We start from the raw sequence: 19623 nt of genomic DNA, 5'->3' as shown, positions 1-19623 counted from the left end.
AACCGACATCTTTACCAATATGACAACCAATGTTTCCGACGACTGCCCTTCTACTGGAGCAATAACTACGCGAGTGACTTACTGTAGCTCCCAAGCTTTCCCCGCACCGCTTATTCCCCATTTGGGGATGATCAATCCTAGGGAAAGCCGAATACACAGGCTTGAACCAGACCCCTGGTGCCTTCCATCCCGCGTTCATGTGGCGTTCACTGTGGGTGCGGGCACAGGTAGTCTTGGGCCGCACCCACATGACTCCGGACATGAGTTGCGGAAGTCCGTCTCCCGGACATGGGCCCGAAGGTTATGCCGAACCATGGCATGACTGATCTCATTGGAGATCAATATTCGAACATTGATGCATGTGATACTCATCATTGATGTTAGCGAGGTGCAATACTTGAATTGAGTGAAGTTCGTGTTCTTATTACCCTGGCAATGCATTGAACGTAATCGGTTCATGCTCCAGACTCAATCATCCCAAGCTCCAACCATGTCGGCTAAAACCTCAATTTCCCTGCAAGATCTCAGATTTGAACGCCGCCCTACTGGGCTGGGAGTTTCCACGCCCTCCCCGCTTGTCTTGGAGATTCGCATCCCTTGCAGGTGATGGCCAGGCCTCGATCAACCAGGGCCGGTATCAGAGTGCCTACGAGATCGAGATCAAGAGACCCAACAGAACTGAAAGGATATGGAAATACAAGTTTCAAAGCAGCAACAACACTTTTGTGCCATGGCCCGATGCTCCTCTTCAGTTACGAGAGAGAGTTTCTGTACGCGTCCGCGCTTTTGGAGCAACAGCTTCTGAGGACCACCCCCCTGAACCCACGGAATGGACCCCCTGGAAAATTCTTGAAGCTGCTTTGCTCTCCTCCCAAGATTGGATCGCAGCTCCAATGACCTTTCCGGAGTGCAGTGATAGGACAAAGATTCGCCCAATCCGCCTCCGGAAAGTCTTTCGCATTCCACAACTCGGCAAACAACTACACGGACGACTCTACATCTCTGCTCTGGGTATCTACGAAGCCTACTTAAACGGGCATCGCATTGGAGACGAACATTTTGCCCCAGGATGGACGAGTTTCCACCACCGCCTGCAGTATCAATTACACGATGTGACGCATCTGTTGAATGGCCAGGAGAACACAATTGCAATCGAAGTTGCTTCAGGCCCATATGCTGGGCGCTTACTATGGAACGACGAACACAAGTTTGCATTCTATGGTAACAGAATCGCAGCTTTTGCGCAGCTGGAGATCCGCACCGAGGACCAACAAATGCCAGATTTCGTGTTGGCAACTGATGACACCTTGGAGAGCAGCTTGTCTTCCATCCTCCCCAGTAGCATCTATGATGGCGAAGAACTGTCCCTCGGTTTGAAGAAGATCAATGGGCAGATGGACGGGGCCAGTCAACCGCCTGGCGACCAGTTGAGGCGTTGCCTCTACCGGAGACGAAACTCGTTGCCGATTCATTTGCCCCTGTGAAGATCACACAAACAATTCGCCCAACGCGCATATTCACCAGCCCCAAAGGCAAGACCCTGGTTGACTTTCGCCAAAATCTGGTTGGCACTGTCCACATTCCAAGACTCAGCTGTCCAAATGGTCACATCCTGCGAATCCGGCATGCCGAGGTTCTTGAAAGAGGCGAACTTGGCACCCGACCACTCCGAACCGCTCAAGCAACCGATACAATCATTTTTGGAGGCAACAGGTGCTTGGAGAACTGGTCCCCGCACTTCACGTATCATGGATTCCGATACGTGGAGATTGAAGGCTGGACCATCGACGATGATACCGAACCACTGACTCTAGACGCCATCTCGGCTCTGGTGATGCATTCTGACTTACTCAGTACCGGCCATTTTGAGTGCAGCAACGATTCAATCAATCAGTTGCATCAGAATGTGGTATGGAGTATCCGTGGAAACATGTTCTCCATTCCTACGGATTGCCCCCAATGCGATGAACGCCTTGGCTGGACTGGCGATATCCAGGTATTCTGCCCTACCGCAGCCTTTATCTTTGATGTCAACGGCCTACTCAGCAACTGGATGCGAGACCTGGTAACGGATCAGATGGCTGATGGTGGAATCGTCCCGCTCGTTGTTCCTGACGTCAGGATTCCTTGGCCTTCAGTCCCACAAGCGATCTGGGATGACGTTGTCGTGATACTGCCATGGACGATATACACTTGGTATGGAGACAAGTCTATTCTCGAGGATAACTACGCAGGTATGCAAGGGTACCTTAATAAGAGCCTCCGTCGCGGACCAGACGGGCTCTGGGACCCCAGTCTCTGGCAGCTTGGCGACTGGCTCGATCCAGGCGCACCACCGCACGACCCAGGTCTGTCTAGAACCAACGGAACACTTGTGGCAGATGAATATCTGGTGTATGTCACTAGGTTGATGTGCAAGATCTCACGGGTCATCGAGAGGACTGAGGATGCTGCCAGCTACGAGAAGCAACTTGATACGCTGGAACGAGTCTTTCAAGCGAAATACATGGCGCCATCAGGCCTTTTGGTCGGTGACACCCAAACAGCACTTGCTCTTTCACTGGCCTTTTTTCTGCACCCACAAGATGAGCCAGAGAAGCGGCAAGCGGCTGCCTGTCGCCTTGCTGAGCTTGTTCGGTATGCCCAGTTCCGGGTCTCGACAGGATTTGCTGGCACACCCCAAATTCTCTTTGCCTTGTCGGAGAGCGGCAATCTTCAGCTAGCATATAGAATGCTGTTGGAGGAGGAATGCCCATCTTGGCTCTATCCTGTGCGCATGGGGGCAACCAGTATCTGGGAGCGCTGGGACAGCATGCTGGAGAATGAAACCATCAATCCCGGGGAAATGACTTCCTTCAATCACTATGCCTTGGGCTCAGTGGCCACATGGCTACATGCCGTTGTCGGTGGCCTCTTTCCCCTCGAGCCTAGGTGGAAGCGCTTCAAGGTTCACCCTCGGCCCGGAGGTGATGTCCGAAGTGCCAAGATTAGCTACCTTGGCAGCTGCGGGCAGATCCGCTGCTCATGGGAGCTGAGTTCCCAAGAAGGTGTGGAGAAGTTCCGATTGCGGCTCGAAGTACCTGGAAACTCGACCGCCGAGGTTGTGTTGACGGATGGAACTCAGATCAATGTTGGCTCAGGCGTGTACTCGTTTGAGAGTTATTATGTCCCAGAGGGAGAATGGCCACCAACGCCTCTGCGGACAGCGTTCCGCGATTGAGCTAGTCCCTGGCAATGAGGAGAGACCAGTGGTCCATTGAAGCGTTGTTGCTAGCAGCTTGACTCCAGGCCCTGTGAAACGAGGTTCTACGTGTGTTATTGCTAGAAAAGACATTAAAACTTGATTAAACCCAAACATATACGACGAGCCCAGAGATCATCTATCATTCCATCTTGTCTACCTGTGTAGCCCAACGATAGTAGAGAAGCCTATCAATAGCTGAACGGCGATGTGAGAATCAGGGAGTAAAGAACCCATGGAAAGCCTAAAATGAGTCGAAACTCCTGTATCCCTACGCCTCCGTCATGAATTAGTTTAGCAATCAGAAGACCACTCAATCTGAAGAAAGGGGGAGATATGTGGTTCAAGCCTTCGTGAGTTCCTTTACCGCGTTTCTTTGTTTGTTGAGGTCATGAATGGCCTCCTACTAGGTATGGAGCGGCAGAGAGTCTACCAAACCAACCACATTCCAAGGGCAAGGACACAAGGATCAACGCACCTCAGGAATAGAATCGCACGGTTCAACCTAGACGTTCTAGTCTGCCATATTTACTGCAACTTAGTTGCCGATATCAGACCAGTAATTTTCGGGGCGATACTATATAGAAACTTCCTAAAATGAGTGATAAAGCGACCTGCACTACAGCTCAGAGAAAAGAAATTGAGTTACAACATCCCCAGGCCATACTTCCTGGCCCCATCATAGAAGCCCGATAGCCTTGAGGCTTCCATCGTCACCCCACTCAAACGCATCCCAGCCCAGGCCTTGCCACTTCATGTAGGCCAGGTGATGAGGCATCTCACTAGCATCCCCTCTGCGATAATACTCGTGATAGGCAACACCAATTGTCTCAAGCGGGTGGAGCGCTGTGTCGTTGGCATAGTTCCTACCACGAGAGATATCGTTGAGCTTGGCATACACCTCGTCACTAGTCGCTGGGGGGTGGCTTTCGGTTCCCACGGTACATCGTCATCACCGCTGTTGTAGCGAGACCAGTACTCCCAGCCGGCAAGGAGACGCGAGGAGTTCTGAGTAAAGAAGTCGACCCCGGAAGTTCCCTGAATTCTTGCTGTGATGCCCATTTAGCTGACAGCACGGAGTGTACCCATGGGATGCCCCTGATCACGACCCATCTCGGTGACTTGGCCATAGAAATCCTTGTCCCCAGAGATCTAATCTTTTTGTTAGCACGGAGGCACTCAAAAGATATCGGGATAGACCTCATACCTGAATCGGGATAGCATAATCAATGGAAGGATCCGGGTTGGCCCCGACTGTCGCATGGTAAACCATGTCCTCGTAGAGATCGCGGTTATCACTGAAAACCGCCACATTCATGGCACCACTGTTACCATACGCGCCCTGGTTCATGAAGAAGTTTGGGCCTACCAGACCTCTCGTTTCGTTCCAGCCAGCAGAAATTCTGTCAATCATACCAAGGTAGGTCTTTGTGTTCTCAGAAGACCACCCTGAATCGCTGGCTGAAGCGCGAAGGATTTCAGCAGCCGCAGTCATATAGGCAAGGCCTTCTCCGCCTTGGATGTGCTCATTGAGATCCTTCAGAGTTGATCCCCACGCAAGAATGGTGTTCTTGGCGCGAGTCAACCAGATCTCCGTGCCTGTAGCATACCAAGCCAAGGTCAAATAGTAGGCATTCTTTCCATCTTGCTGAAGAGGGATGTTGTGACCATCTCCTCCAGCCCAGGAGACAGTTCCAAAAGGGCCGGCCATGGTCCAGGTGCTGTCAGGCTGCAGAGCAGGAAGCCGGCTAATTTCATCATCCAAGCAGTCAATATATGTCGATTTCCCTTGTTGGTAGTTGTCCTGAATTCTTCCGGATTCGTAAGTTCCCCACGGGGTAGATTACAGGAGGCCTAGCTCCGAATGGACCCTTGATGCATAATGGGTTGATCCTGTAGGCCTGAAGCTGGCGATGACGAATGCTCATGATCTCCACCCCCTGGCTCGGAGGAATGTCCGGAGGCTTCTCCGACGGACCAAGTCGGGGATCATGTCCGGCAACTCCGGGGAATGGAGGAGGATCGATAGGATGACGGCATCAGCTGAATGGGGCTGGCGCAAGTCGCCAAAGGAGATAGGAATTCGTAACGTCGCTCAATTGTGTCGAAGCTCGACCTGCTATATGTAACCCATGCAACGAACGATAATCTTTTTCATCCCCCCTAACTCATTTACTCGCAACCCAAGACTGTCGAAATGACTCCCTCAGCCACAACCGTTAGCATTGCATCACTTGTCGACACAAAGAATGTCGATGGGACCGCTCGTAAGCCACTCAAGGACGCTGCTGAGACCGTCCTATCCAACCTCTATGTCGAGCGAGCGTGGAAGCTAGCCAGCAAAGTCTTGACTCGCCATGATGCACCTGATCTTTTTCCTCACTTCACGTTCCCCGGCCTTGGGTACTACACCTGGAACGATTCGACTTTCTGGACGTCTGGCTTCTTCCCTGGCATTGTCTGGCTACTGTATGAGCGGAGTCTGATGACGACACTCTCGGTGGCTCCCAGCAACGACCTTCTCCGCGCTGCACAAAAATGGCAGATCGAGATGGCCAAGGAGCAATTCAAAACAGACAACCATGATCTAGGATTCATGATCATGCCGTCTTTTGCCCGGGACTATGACTTGACGGGCAATCGTGCATCCCTCGATGTCGTTGTCAATGCGGCACGATCACTTGCCTCACGATTCAGTCCCACCACTGGCACCATCAGATCATGGGCTGGAGCTCGCACAAAGACCTATAACCTCAATGACGAAGATGTAGACTTTGTCGTGGTTATCGACAGCATGATGAACCTCGATCTACTCTACTACGCGGCCCACCATACCGGGGACAAATCCCTCGCCGACATTGCGACTACTCATGCGACTACGACGCTTGCAAATCACATCAGGCCGGATCATTCGTCATATCACCTGGTTAGCTACGACCCCCACCGCCAGGGAGTCGTTCGACACCGCCTCACCAACCAAGGCTATGCCAACGAGAGCACCTGGGCTCGCGGCCAATCCTGGGCGCTGTATGGCTTTGCAACAGTTTACCAATGGACCCGGGATGAGCGGTTCTTGGACGCCGCTATTGAAATTGCCAAGTATTTTCTCTCCCGTGTGGATGAGAGCAATGGCGTAGATACCATTGTGTACTGGGATTTTGACGCGCCTCGGCCCGGCGTATGGGATGTTTCTGCTGCCGCATGTGCCTCTTCTGGTCTTCTTCTGCTCCAGAAACTTGCTCCAGACCGTTGCAATTATCTGGAGAGCGTTTTGCGGATTCTTGATACAGTCACAACTCGAGCAACAAGCAAAGGTGATTGCCTTCTAGAGAGAAGCACTTCCAACGACCACGTCCACGCTCTACATCGCCTGGCCGAGCACGGTGTTGTCTACGCCGACTATTATTTCCTCGAGGCAGGAAACCGTCTACTACAGCTGCAAGGGAAACAGAGTAACCCATCTCGCGAGGATGGTAAATCCTAAAGTCATGTCTTGGTAAGCTCAGGGTGGAGGCCAGAGTGAAATCATGTGAGAGAATAAACGCTATGTAGAAACAATGACAGGGAGGAATCTGTTCCAAATTACAACTCTGGGTCCAGGGGAACGCTTAACTGGCTTCAAGTCAGTCCCTTGCGTGGACATGCCGTGTTCAAGTCCCCACATCAAGCCGATTGGCTTGGCTTAGGTATTCTGACTCCAACAGACAGAGGGGGCAGCCGGAGCAACCTCCGAACGTTCCTCCGTATCCGCCCAACAAGTCGACCTTGGCCTGGTTTATTCCGTTAGCGGCGCCAACTCCTTGCCTGATGCATGAACATCCCTGGTCATGGATTGGCCATGGTTCGATGTTGGAGGCCCGAGGACTTCCGAGTGACAGAGTGGCGAGCCGTTCCCATCCCCTGGACAACCGGGGGAGAAGCGCAGAGATAGCCGCTTGAGGCCATCCACCACGGCAGAAACCAAGGCGGAACCGACATTCGACATCGGTAGAATTTTCTAGAGGAAGGGTTCGACAACCGTTATCTTCTCCTACAACCCTTGAAAATGCTGGGGTTGCTGGTTCGTGTAAAATTGCCCTTGATCGTCACTTGTGACCGTGACAGGAAGTTCATTATAGTCCCTCCAACTGAATATGCGGTCGTCCAGTGTCTCAATCTGGCTCGAGGCCAACATTGACAAACTACCATCGACATCCAGGGGCGTCATTAAATCCAGGGTGGATGTCGACAATGACATTGGGAGAAGGCCATCATCTGCTGTGGTGGGTAGCCTGGCGTCGTTCTCATGACCCTGCTGACACCTCCATTCCGCCACAGAGCCACGTTCTGTGGAGAGATCTTTTTGCGGCTGGCCAATGCCTTCCATCTCAGCGGATAACATCGTCCAGCTTGCCGTAAGATCAATAGCCTCTGGTTTTTGGGCATCGATTTTGAGGCGAGAAAGTAACTGAGCTGCAAAATCCCCAGCCTGAGCCGGCTCTTGATGCAATTCTGAGCCATCGTTCTGCTGAGATGAATTCCATCGCTTGGATGACTCGGCTAGAGAGGTGAGGATCGTCTCGAAATCGTCATCCACCGGCTCCATCAACCAGCTTGAGTAAGCAAGCAAGGCACGAGCTGCGATGAACTGGCAAAAGGAGAACTGCCCTGACACGAGGTACCTCCGGTGAAGGAGAAAGCGAGTACATATCTTGCCGATCTCTTTGGCGGCTTGCTTGACCAGTGCCACATGAGCCATGAGCGTTGATTGGCCGCTGCTGTCCTGACTGCTGCTACCGACTGGTGGTTGAGGCCTGCAGAATGCTCGAGGTGCCTGATATAATAGTATGCCGCTTGTGTTGTGTGTCAAGTGGGCGAGAGTCATGTTATGGTCTATGTACCCATTCTTGTCGGGCGAAGCGTGCTGATATCGAGCAGGAAGTCTCGATTTCCAGTTGGCCAGAACCAAGTCGAGATTGAGAACTCTCTCAGGAACCCTCGAGGATCCTGGAATGGCGTCTTTGCCCTAGTCGTGGTTCTAGCGAAAGCGTTGACCATGGTGAGGATCTCGGTCGCCTCAATGAGGTAGGCCAAACCACCAATGCTTGGATCAGGAGTGATTTGGACCTGCGCGGCAACATTGGCCTGTATGAATTCACGAGTTTGAACCTGTCGATTCTCCAGCCATAGTTGACCATCACAAGGAAGGAGTCTTCGAACCATGTTGGGGTCGAAACTTGACTTGGTGCCTGAAAGCAAGGCGGCGAACTGCTCCAGGAGGAATAGCACCCAGAAGAGGCGGCGGGTAGACTCTCGCGACCTCCATGAGCTATTATCAACAACAAGACTCATTAGACGTCTGTACTCTCGTTGCTCCGGCGAGAGGTGGTGATCCTCGAGATGCAACCCAGCGCGCAGTGCCACTTGGGGGAGCATCGTGACGAGGCCCCAGTAAGTTGTCATACGCCCGTCGCCGAGGAGCAGGAACTGAATTATTGTGCAAGCGTGAAGAGTGTTCATGTCAGCCGTGGTAAGGAGCTTCTCACAGACTCCAGACTGCGTGCGGCGCAAATACTCTTGTCTGTCAAAGTCCCGTCCCCCTCCCAGAAATGGTCCAGTTGCCGCCATGAGTGCTTCCATCTGAAGGCCGCACGGGTGCGTCGACTGTTGGCCTACATAGCCCTGAGCGTGGAAGAAGAACTGAGGCTGAAGTACGGGAATCCAGGGTTGGATCTGGGTTCGATAAATGTGACACATTTCGCCAATGGTGGCGTCTGACATGTCCAGAGCAGGTGATTCGTTATTTGCCGTGTCCCTAAGCCGATCAGCTCACTGTCTCGTCTGTACGGCGTGTCGGTGAACACACTGTCGAACACGTGAAAGTTGAGGACCTTGAAACAGAGTAGCATCATCAGTCGCTTCATCTCTCGCTCTATGCTGACCAACTTCTCTCAGCATCTGCCTGGTGCCATCGACAACGGAGCGAAAATCCGGCCTTGATTCAGAAGATTGGTGTTGAGGTCGCAAGAGCAAAGATTGGCCAATAACCATCTGCTCCAAGACATCAATCCTCCGATATATCTCCTCGATGTAGCCAGGCTTTGGGCCTCTGCGTTTGTCTTGCTCATACACGCAATCAAGTCCTTTATCAAGGCACTTGGCACATGGATATGACCTTGAGCATTTCAGTTTGCCACGTCTGCAATTCTCGCAGGAGCGCATCTCTAGAGCCGGGGCCTCATTTGAGTTTGCTGGAGATTCATGAGCGGGCACAGGCGCTGGCCTGTTCGCGAATGGAATTTGGCTAGGGCTTTCGTCTTGATCCTGGGGGGCTGTCGAAGGTGTCGTTCTCTGGGCATGACCGTTTGTGCTGTTGTTTCTCTGTCGCTTATTTGAACGTGTATCCATCTTGATCAAACTCAGATCGACTTGGATCGACCCTGGTTAAGACAATGAGGGAATGTAACGAAGTGGTAGGTGGTGATGGAGTCTTAGCCATGCAGGACCAAGCTCGCTTTGGGGCACACGACTGGTTATGAATGGAATAGAACTGTGGGGACCCCATGTACCCCAATGTTCACGTCAGCACTCTGGACTGTCGGACGCTCGCATCGAATTCGCCCGAACTAGTGGAGACGCCATTCTCACTTCTTTAGCGGGTGGCTAGCCCTTGAATTATCCAATAAGCAATGATAGAGGCTTGGGTCTGCAGGGGCCGGTCCCGTGTGGAGAAATCAGCTTGACATGATCGTCACAAAAGTCTAGGGTGGGTGGTTCCAGGGGTACCCAGACTCAGTCAACAACGCTTTTCCCCCTGGCATATGTGCACCTAAGCTAGAGACGTATCTTTAGAGACTGTTGAGGTAGCATCTATATACTATTTGATGTGGTTGATGGCTTGTGTTCTTAAATTGAATGATAATAATGGTTAGCGGAACATTTTCCCTCTGGCTTCATTTTTTCACTTAAATATTACTCAACGTCAACAGCAGAATCTCAGAGACCCCCAGACTTGTTCGCACGCAACTATCTGCGAATAATTACAAAAGCCGTTAGGCGACAATTTGGTTGATTGCAACCAGAGTCCAAGGGGCCAGCCCTTGCTCTACCAACAAGTTGCCCTCCGAATCAGCCTTGATCAACTCAGTCGGAAGCGTCGTCGCATAACTTCGAAGAAACTCCGTCGTCTCCCGAGTGAGATGCATAGGCGATCCCAACTTCTCCCAAGCAGAAACCACATCACCTTGACCCCCAGGAGTAAGTGTCTCCTTCTTGAACACTGCCCCAGGCCGCAAGCCTCGAATTAGAATGCTCTTTCGTACTGGCTCTCCTGTAGACCCTGTCTCGTGCGCGACGGATCGGTTGTTGTGCGCTGGAGGTGGCGAGGTCTTGAGTTCAGGTGGGTAGTGGAAGAGGAGTGCTGAGAGTAGACCCGACTTGCTGTTGCGGACGATGGCACCGTCGCTCTTGTTGCACTCCAAGATTTGGTCCCCGAGAGATTGAAGAATCCTGAAGGCGTGGAAGGTTGGCTTTGGAATTCTTTGCAAGTTGACGAGGCTGAAACCGCCATCTATAGTGGGCAATACGTTAGCTTGGTTACCACATGCAACAGCCTTGATATTCTAGACTTACGGAATGGTTCAATACCAGCGCCTTCTTCCTCAAACACGTCCGTGAAAGTCCAGTACGCGATCGAATCAATCTTGCCTTGACTTGCAAGCATTGTGCGTGCCAGGTAGGTTGCCGCAGGGACATAGTCGTGGTTGTGGTCTCGGGACGAGGGGCTCTAGTTCCACTCCGTCACATGGATCTCGGCGTTGGGGTACGGGCTCTTGGAAACAATCTCTCGCAAAAGAGATAGATCCTCTGGAGTCGCGTCCAGGTGGCGGGATCTTCTGGACTGGTTACCAGTCTTATCCAGGGCCCAATCTGTTGGGTATGGGTGAGAGGACACAAAGTCCACGGGGAGATTCCGAGAATGCGCCCAGTTCAAGAAATGCTCCGTCCACACGGGCTTCCATTTCAAGGCATCGATATCTTTGGTCTGTAGGTCTATTAGCTCATGTCAAACTTGCTCGTTGTCAAAGCCTAGATAGAGGGCTCTACTTACGTCGGCGAGCTTCTTTTGAACCTCAAGATCCTCGAGCTCACCATCGAAACGGGTGTCAGGAACAAAGTTACTCGTTGCAGGACCTCCCACACGCAACTTGGATCCAGTCCCCTTAACAACCTTTACTGTAGCCTCGTAGAGCTCGTAGTACTGGGAGCGGGTACCAGACCAGAATCCGTCAAGATTCGGCTAGACGTAAAGTCGCTTGCATTAGCACTCTTCAGACTGAGCTGAAAGAAAGTACGTACCTCGTTCCAGACTTCAAAATACCACTGTTCCAACTTCTCTGTCCCATACCTTTCTTGCCAGTGCTCCATGGTGGCCCGGATCATATCCTCCCACTTGGATAGATCAGTTGGGGGAGATCCATGGCCGTTCCACCAAAATGTGGTGTTGAGCTTGGTCGCAATGGCCGAGGGCATGAAAGCAAACTCGACAAAGGGCCTGACGCCGATATCAAGCATGGCATCAATGAGAGCATCGACATATTGAAAGTTAAAGGTGACCCGGCCATCAACCTCGTTATAGACAAACATGTCATCGTGAAAGAGATCGTGAAATCTGACGTACTTGTAGCCAAGAGCCGTCTTAACGTATTGAAGGTGCTGTTGCCAATCGTTCCGGAGGCCTTCAGCGGCGCGGCCAGCTCCCGCGATGATTGACCAGAAAGGAGCTAACTGCTGGACGCAGGGGTCACTAGAGGAAGCTTCAAGGTTATGCGGCATCGCGGTATGGTGGTAATAGTCTTCTAATGATTGTTGAACAAGCTCTTGAATCGATTCAGTCACTGGATGATGGAGTGTGATGGATTTCGACAATGTTGACTGTGAGGAGCTCAAATCTTCTCAGACCAACAACTGGATTCTTTTAACCTTGAAGACTCGTGTCCAAATATTCAATCAGTATCAGATCAAACCGAACCAAGTTGAGTTGTCTTGCATCTCCGCTCTGGGATTATTGTACGATACCGGACATCCTCCGAGGTTTTTATCGAGAGTCTCTCACGATGTGATAGCACCGTGATGGCGAGCCTTAGCGTGGAGTTCAGGCTTCCGGACATACCCCCGAGGGTTCCACCGACCCAACCACCCCCTTCTCCTCTCAAGCCGTCCCCATCGACTACCGGTCATGTGGAGGAACTGTGGCGCCATGTATCCGGTTTTTCGCGTTCTTTGCCCCCGGATTTTCATCCCCGCATTTGACTTTGGCTTGCTGTTGACAGTTGTGCGGGGGAGGAGGCCATTGTTGCTTGGCTCGTTGACTCCTTGCGAATCATTATATATTGGAGACAACGGACAACTCTTGACACGAGAGAGAAGCATCAACAACACAATCCAGTCAAGAGAAGGTGGCCCAATCTCATCTTACCGGTATCTGATCTTGTCTCTCAATATGGAGTCGAAAATCCCAGAATCGCCTCACGTTCAACACATTGATCCTCCAGGTGATAAGCCCAGTTCAATGGAGGCTTCCAACGAAATCACTCTTCCGGCCGAAATCGAGGGCCCATGGCCTTCATACTTTGCCAAGAGATGGCGTATGATCCTTCGAATGTCCATCATCTACATTGCTGTTCTCAACGTCGGCTTTGACAACTCGGTCACCAACACCACACTGGGCATGCCTGCTTTTCGTCGTGACTTTGGCCACCAGACTGAAGCCGGCGACTACGTTATCCCTGCTAGATACGTTTCTGCTTGGGCTGGTGGTACCTTTGGCGGACAAGTTCTTACAGACTTGGTGGGAGGTTATCTCGCTGATCGAATCGGCCGGAAGTGGACGCTTTGCCTGTCCGTCATTGTCATCATCATTGCATCGACCATCCAGATCACCGCCCACAGCATCGGCCAAATCATTGCCGGAAAGACGGTCTTTGGCATGGGTGTGGGCCTATACATCTCATTCGTCACATCATACACGGCTGAGTTGGCACCAACGCGCGTCCGTGGTATGGCTTGTATGGTTGTCAACTTCTGTATCCAGACCGGCAACTGGATCGGATCAGGCGCAGCCTTGGGCCTCTTCAGCCGTTACCCCTATATCAACGACATACGATCGTTCCGGATCATCTTCTCTTTGCAGTACCTCTTTGCCTCGCTCTTTTTGCTCACCGTCTGGTGGCTCCCCGAGTCACCCTCGTTTCACATCCACCGCGACGATGTTGACAAAGCAGAGAAGGTGATTGCCCAGCTGTACGGTCCAGACTACGATTCAAAGCGCCATGTGGCCTTTTTAGTCCAAGAGCATGAGGCTGAGAAGGTATCTCTTGGTGTTGGTAAATCCATCGGTTGGGGTGAGCTCTTTAAAGGTCGCAACCCCCTGCGGATGATGATATCGGCCTGTATCGTCTGGCCTCTCCTCATGGGAACCGCGTTTTGGCCCAGCTACCAGTCGTACTACTTTGAACTGGCGGGTGCCACCAACGCTCAAGCTATGACTTCTGTTGCCATTGGAACCAGCATCATCGCGTACATGCTGATCGAGAACGTGGGCCGCCGACGACTGTGGCTATTCGGCGCCACGGGAATGGCCTGCTCAAACCTGATCGGCGGCTTCATGTACATCCCATTTGTTAACGGGAATGCCCGGGTGGCTGGCAAAGTGGCCACGGCGATGGTGTTTCTGTGGAATGGCTTCTACGACATTGGGCCCGCCAACATGGGCTACGCAATCACCTCTGAAGTACCCTCAAGCCGAATGAGAGTCAAGAACAATGCATTTGTTCACGTTGGGAGCCATTTGACGGGATTTGCCTTGTCTTATGCCGTTCCGTACATGTACAACCCTGATGCAGGAAACCTTGGTCTTCGTATGGGTTTTATTTGGGGAGGCTTCTCTGTCATTTTGTTATCTGGGGCTTCTTCTTCATTCCGGATGTCACTGGTCTCAACTTCTATCAGATCGATCAGTTGTTCGAGAGCCGTGCCCCTGTCCGCAAGTTTCACCAGGCAAAGTTTGACGACAACGGTCTTCTCATCCGATCATTCTCCACTAGGACCTCTGAGGAGGCTAATTAGAGAGGGAGTTTACTGTTGGAGTGTCATAGTGGGCCAGGGAGGACGCGTGGAGGGGACGAAGGGAAGGGAAGGAGTTGTCGTCAAGCTATGCGGAATTATGATTCTATGTCGGGTTTTCCAGAATGGAAAAACTCCTCATTCTAGTTTAAGCAGAGAAGAAAGGTATCTCGAATTATCCATGCTCCTCCGTCGTATCTGTGCATCACTCTGGGAGATCACGACGTAGCGTCGATAATGCCATGAATATTTACACTAGCCAGACATGTGTGCATGAGTCACATTGGAAAAGGTTGTTCAGGAATTCTTATCAATGATATCATCGTATCTAGCCGTGGTTCTTACAGATGTGATCCCGCGATGTTTCTAGATGAAGACTCAAGACGAGGAGCCCATACCCTCATCACTCCGTTTCCACCACGATTGGCCCGGAGAAAGAAGGGAATCGCTACCAAGTCGCGAGGAGTCTTCTCATATACCCAAGGTCGGCCACTGTACAGTCCCTTCGGCTGCACCTCGATGAGCTGTTTTCCCTGGACATGCCCTGTTACAACCTGGTCAAGGCCAGACAACTGCACAGTCTTGCCGTCGCTGACGGGACCATCCACAAGTCCAACATAGTCAATATCGGTACCGTCGTTATCAACGTCCTCAAGGCAATACACAAGCGGCCCTCTCATGAGACAAATGTCATCCTTGTTCGTATTTGGATGAGCATATGTCTTGCGGAAGGCCACTGGGAAGTTGAGGCGAATGTCGGCGTTCTCGGCCGAGACATAGAGGTAACCTTTCTTTACCTCGCCTTCTACGGAGCATGTCCAGTCCTTTGCCCAGCTGGGGATTCGAAGGGCAAGGTTGGCTGATCCTTGGATGGATAGCACAATTTGACCATCCCAAGGCATATCGGTCTTTTGTTTGATGGCGACGCCGCTGTCCGGGATCTTCAGCTCGCTGTCGATGTACTGATGAATCGCCACCAAATTCGTAGAGGCGTCTTGAGAATAGATCAGCGAGCCGAGATTGCCCAGTAGCTTTGCAACATTGGGAGGACAGCAAGCCACTCCAAACCACTTGCTCCTCTCCTTGAACTCTCCCTTCCGGGTACGCAACACATTTTCGTAGTAGAACGCGTCTCCGTCCTGATTGACTGCGCCGAGAAAGCCGTTGTAGAGAGCAACCTCCATGACATCGGCGTATTCAGAATCGAGGTCAAGACGCAGCATGCGGGCACACCAGTTGATGAGTGCAAAGGTGGCGCAAGTCTCGGCGTAACATCCTTCATGCTCTAGGTCAGGCAGGATATAGGCAGGTCCAAACCCTTCCCACTGACGGACTGACCCAAGCGAGCCGGTAACGTACATCCTCTTGTCGACCATGTCTCTCCATAGACGACCCAGAGCTGCCTTCAGCTGGCGGGCATTATCTGCATCTGTCGACAGGCGCACTAGATCCGTAGCGGCAGTGTAAAAGTACATAGCGCGCACAGAGTGCCCCTTGACTTGCGTAGCATCAACAAGTGGCTCGTCTGCCTGTTGGTAGGCATAATCTCGTGGATCCCTGAACCAAGCTTTGTGCTCGGTTCCCATGTGGCCATAAGGATCTGCGCCTCGTGCAAAGGCCTCCTTGTCGAAGTAAGTCTCATCCTTCTCATCTCGTCGACCTCGTTCAGTGATGAAGTACGTGGCAAGCTTGAGAGGAAGAGGGTCCTGGGTGAGTTCGTATAGCCTGAGCAGGCCAATCTCGATCTCTTGATGTCCTGGGTAACCGCGTTTCTTTCCGGGCTCGATGCCAAAGATAGAATCCAGGTGCTTGCAGACCTTCATGGCGACTTCGAGGAGTCGTCCATTTCTTGTGAGTAACTCATAAGCAACTGTCGCTTCGAGAAGGTGACCGAGGCAGTACAGCTCGTGGTTGTCTCTCAGGTTGGTCCAGCGGTCTTTGATGCCTCTCACGGTGTAGTAGGAATTGATGTAGCCATCCTCATGCTGGGCGGCGCGAATCATTTCCACGGCGTCCTCCACCACGGCTCTCATACCGTCGTCGGGATGCTTGATGAGGAAATAACAAGCAGCCTCGATGATTTTGTAAATGTCGCTGTCCCAGAATTGATGAGGCTTCACGTCGTGACCCTCGTTCCAGGTCAGACAAGTCCAATGGTCCCACGTCTTTTGGGCTTCAACGATGGCGGGGATGGTTTTGAGCCTGGAGCAATCCTGGACGTGAGACCAAAACGAAGACGTGACGTCCACGCTGGCGAGGGGAAACTCTTGGAAAGGCATTGCGGTGACAGACTGACAGGGGCGGAAGATGGGAGGACGACGGACCACGATCTTGGTGAGTGTTCATTGAGCATCAAGGGCAATAATTTGGATCCTTATTATACCAGACAACGGAAGATGACGCTCCACAGCGGAGGGGAGCCGATAAGCAAGCGGACAATGCTACGGGACGTCGCATCCATCGTTGTTACAGGAGGCATTGTCGGGCTACGAGCCAATGAAATCGCTAAATCGCCGCCATCGTTGGCGGATCAAGCCCCATGTCGGCGGCGTCTGGGGTCAAAGTGCGGAGATGATTCACATCACAATCGAGGAACGACCATCCCACGACGAAGCGTTTGCTCATTGGAGCGCATAGATTTAGAATGTATCAGCTGTTCAACATAGAGGGGTAACTACACTTTAAGCCAGTCATTCACTATGACCTTCATAAAGTCAAGTGGCGGCTTGGAGGTAGTCATCTGCCAACTGTCGGCTTTGTCGGTTTTAATGCCCCCATCTTCTCCGGAATGATCAGCATAGGATCCCCGCATGCACAATTGAGGTGGCCAAGCTGATTGATCGACCTAATTATTGCTAAACATAATCGCCCACAGTTCATCCCCCGTAGTATTGCTCCCACCCACCCCGCCATTCACCTCGACACCAAGTTCCCTATCCTCAATAGAAATGTCATATCTATTCAGAAAATTCACCATCCACTGGTCCATGTTGAACGTCTTTGAGATGCTGCTCATCTGACAAGCATTGTGAAACGACTGAAGCCGCGAAAATGCAAGCTCTGTAGAGGGCCAGTACTTCTGGAGCTCTTGTAAAACGACAAAGTTCTGCTCCAGGAGCTTCTTCGCCTCGGCTGCTTCTGGTCTTCCAGTTCCCAACAGCATCGTGTGCAAGTGAATGGTTGATGCGATAACGAGAAGATGGCTGTTGACTGGCGACCATAAACAGTCTAGATCTGGGGCGACGTTGAGTTCCCAGAAGAGCTTGCTCAATGCTGTGGCATGGGCTTTGCAGAGCTCGGCATACCCCAGTGCTTCTTCATCCACCGTGACATTCTCGTCTGGCACGATGCATTTGTTGAGAAACTGATAGAACAAAAGCTGCCCCGTGTGGTGGTAGATGATGTGCATGACTGCAAATGGTCGGCCATATCCACAGTCTGAGTAGCTACTCCAGTTCTCCGAAGTGTTTATTAGAGTTGGTGGCAAACTCTGGACCCAATGATCAAGTTTTCTGGCAAGGTCGCGAACCAAGTTTCTGATTCTAAACTCCAACGATGGTTCGTGAACAATGTCGTAGTTCAACTTGACAGCTTGTGCGTGCCATTGTGTCAGAGGAAGGATCAAGGTCCATAGGCTCGTTGCTCGCGACTCGCTGCCGATTTGAACGTCCGTAAGGCTATAGTCTGGGAGGCTATCGAAAACCTCTTCCCGAATTGGTCTCGGAAATGTCGGGTCGTTGCGCAGCTGTTGTGGTAGCTGAGATCTGACAGAGGTCCAGCAGTCCATCATCCAGACTTGCCAGTATACTAGTCTGTTAGCAGCAGCGATATATAGAGGCAGTGAACGCACAATTGGTCTCGATCTCTCTCTTCAGTCTATCGGAACTCAACACAAGCGGCAGTTGAAGAGCCTGAGTCATCCGTACTGCCTGACAGTTGAGCAGGGCATCCTGGTCGACGTCACCCTCAACAAATGCCGCAAATGCAAGTATAATGCAACCTTGGAGAGCCTCAATAGATATGAGCTTCGTGCGCTCATTGAAAGACTTGATCGCTTCTCGCAGGAAAAGCTTCCCACGTGACCATGGTGTAACGTGGTCGAGGGCAGGGTTTGAGGAGAAGCTTTGCATGTCAGAAGCTTGTCTTTGGCTGGCTCTAGCTTGTACCTACCGAGCTGCCAGGGCAAAAACGGCAAATAGCAGATATCGTGCGACCAAGCCCTGCCTTTGGTCGCGCACGAAAGAGCGGTGGTGAAATAGGAGATGCTGCTTGTAATGAATGACCCTGAAGTAAATCTCGATCAATTCATCGCGCAATGCGTCATCTCTGTCGACAACCTGTATTACATCTTCACGTTCACTTGCAGAAGCACTGCTTTGAGATGATGGTGCAATACGTGCCAATGGCCGTGGGATATCCGGAGACTCCCGAGCTGCTGTTGGTGCGTTGCATTGAAGCCCCTTGGATGTGCACAGTCGGCAAGCTGACCCCACAGCACTGGGGATGCACCGCTTCTTCCTTGACCTGTTATGTATGAGTTTATAGGTCACAACTACGAGGGAGATGTCCTACCGACAGACACTACAGGACGAGACTGTGCGCATCTTGAAAGGTGTGGCTCCGTCAGATTTGATGTTTAACCTCGGATCGCTTCCTGAAGTTCAAAGCGGGGTTCTCATCAGGTGACAGCCCCGGATTTGACATCTCGTATTGACCAGTTCTTCGACAATTCAACATCTTGTCTGCAATGATTGCTATGGTATGCTTCCAATATGATGTATTCCATTCAACAGAAGCAATGATCAGTAGATGAGAAAGAAAAATATCAACATGATAAGCGCGCATATAGAAAACCGTTGTTGTCGGATGAAGGTGCAAATCAATCTGGGGTACAGCGATCAGCCGCTTACACGGAACCCAGCCGTCTACCCGAAGACCGTGCATGCGGCGGGATAAACGACTTGTGAGTGGTCAGTCGGACAAGCCATGAAAGCCACGGCGGATTAAAACGAGCCTGACTCGTCAATGGAAGCGGCTTTCAAACGGGTGATGGGTGTCAGAACGCCCAACTCTCCAACCCTCAGGGGCCAGCTTCCTCTCGCAGCAAACGCTCGTCAAAGTCGACTGACAACTCCGAATAAACAAGACGCCACTCGTTCGCATTGGAGCGCTTCTACTATTCCCCCGCACGTGCCTTGGCGGCACACAACTTCGCGTCGAGCGTTCCAGGCTCTTGGGCCCGGCTAATGCCACCAACTCAATCAAGCCTTTGATCCCCA

At 51.8% G+C, this 19623-nt stretch overlaps 9 protein-coding genes across 9 annotated transcripts; 3 read left to right on the top strand and 6 right to left on the bottom strand.

Moving 5' to 3' along the window:
• Window positions 1-19: 19 nt before the first annotated feature.
• MRS44_011709 (uncharacterized protein) lies at window positions 20-3220 on the top strand (the record flags this gene model as incomplete). Its single annotated transcript, XM_065619828.1, has 3 exons — window positions 20-73; window positions 522-1480; window positions 1525-3220. The coding sequence occupies 3 exons, from the start codon at window positions 20-22 to the stop codon at window positions 3218-3220; spliced, it is 2709 nt and encodes a 902-aa protein (XP_065475900.1).
• Window positions 3221-3920: 700 nt separating this feature from the next.
• MRS44_011708 (uncharacterized protein) lies at window positions 3921-4952 on the bottom strand (the record flags this gene model as incomplete). Its single annotated transcript, XM_065619827.1, has 4 exons — window positions 3921-4087; window positions 4141-4290; window positions 4348-4393; window positions 4449-4952. 4 exons carry the CDS (start codon window positions 4950-4952, stop codon window positions 3921-3923), a joined length of 867 nt encoding a protein of 288 aa, XP_065475899.1.
• Window positions 4953-5438: 486 nt separating this feature from the next.
• On the top strand, window positions 5439-6725 carry MRS44_011707 (uncharacterized protein; the record flags this gene model as incomplete). The annotated part of the gene is made up of 1 exon (XM_065619826.1): window positions 5439-6725. One exon carries the CDS (start codon window positions 5439-5441, stop codon window positions 6723-6725), a length of 1287 nt encoding a protein of 428 aa, XP_065475898.1.
• A 546-nt stretch (window positions 6726-7271) lies between these two features.
• Window positions 7272-8105, bottom strand: MRS44_011706 (uncharacterized protein; the record flags this gene model as incomplete). The annotated part of the gene is made up of 1 exon (XM_065619825.1): window positions 7272-8105. The coding sequence occupies one exon, from the start codon at window positions 8103-8105 to the stop codon at window positions 7272-7274; it is 834 nt and encodes a 277-aa protein (XP_065475897.1).
• Window positions 8106-8113: 8 nt separating this feature from the next.
• MRS44_011705 (uncharacterized protein) lies at window positions 8114-9628 on the bottom strand (the record flags this gene model as incomplete). Its single annotated transcript, XM_065619824.1, has 2 exons — window positions 8114-9035; window positions 9087-9628. The coding sequence occupies 2 exons, from the start codon at window positions 9626-9628 to the stop codon at window positions 8114-8116; spliced, it is 1464 nt and encodes a 487-aa protein (XP_065475896.1).
• Window positions 9629-10272: 644 nt separating this feature from the next.
• Window positions 10273-10943, bottom strand: MRS44_011704 (uncharacterized protein; the record flags this gene model as incomplete). Its single annotated transcript, XM_065619823.1, has 2 exons — window positions 10273-10790; window positions 10853-10943. 2 exons carry the CDS (start codon window positions 10941-10943, stop codon window positions 10273-10275), a joined length of 609 nt encoding a protein of 202 aa, XP_065475895.1.
• A 63-nt stretch (window positions 10944-11006) lies between these two features.
• Window positions 11007-12055, bottom strand: MRS44_011703 (uncharacterized protein; the record flags this gene model as incomplete). The annotated part of the gene is made up of 3 exons (XM_065619822.1): window positions 11007-11264; window positions 11331-11519; window positions 11579-12055. The coding sequence occupies 3 exons, from the start codon at window positions 12053-12055 to the stop codon at window positions 11007-11009; spliced, it is 924 nt and encodes a 307-aa protein (XP_065475894.1).
• A 667-nt stretch (window positions 12056-12722) lies between these two features.
• MRS44_011702 (uncharacterized protein) lies at window positions 12723-14347 on the top strand (the record flags this gene model as incomplete). The annotated part of the gene is made up of 2 exons (XM_046283305.1): window positions 12723-14168; window positions 14231-14347. 2 exons carry the CDS (start codon window positions 12723-12725, stop codon window positions 14345-14347), a joined length of 1563 nt encoding a protein of 520 aa, XP_046134583.1.
• A 338-nt stretch (window positions 14348-14685) lies between these two features.
• MRS44_011701 (uncharacterized protein) lies at window positions 14686-18948 on the bottom strand (the record flags this gene model as incomplete). The annotated part of the gene is made up of 5 exons (XM_046279964.2): window positions 14686-16674; window positions 17250-18151; window positions 18195-18466; window positions 18515-18868; window positions 18917-18948. 5 exons carry the CDS (start codon window positions 18946-18948, stop codon window positions 14686-14688), a joined length of 3549 nt encoding a protein of 1182 aa, XP_046134585.2.
• Window positions 18949-19623: the final 675 nt, after the last annotated feature.

Source organism: Fusarium solani, assembly GCF_023522795.1.
Source record: "Fusarium solani strain SB1 chromosome Unknown bctg00000007, whole genome shotgun sequence".
Taxonomy (NCBI): Eukaryota; Fungi; Ascomycota; class Sordariomycetes; order Hypocreales; family Nectriaceae; genus Fusarium; species Fusarium solani.
Note: the sequence above shows the minus strand (reverse complement) of the source record. Positions and strands in the feature narration are given on the sequence as shown.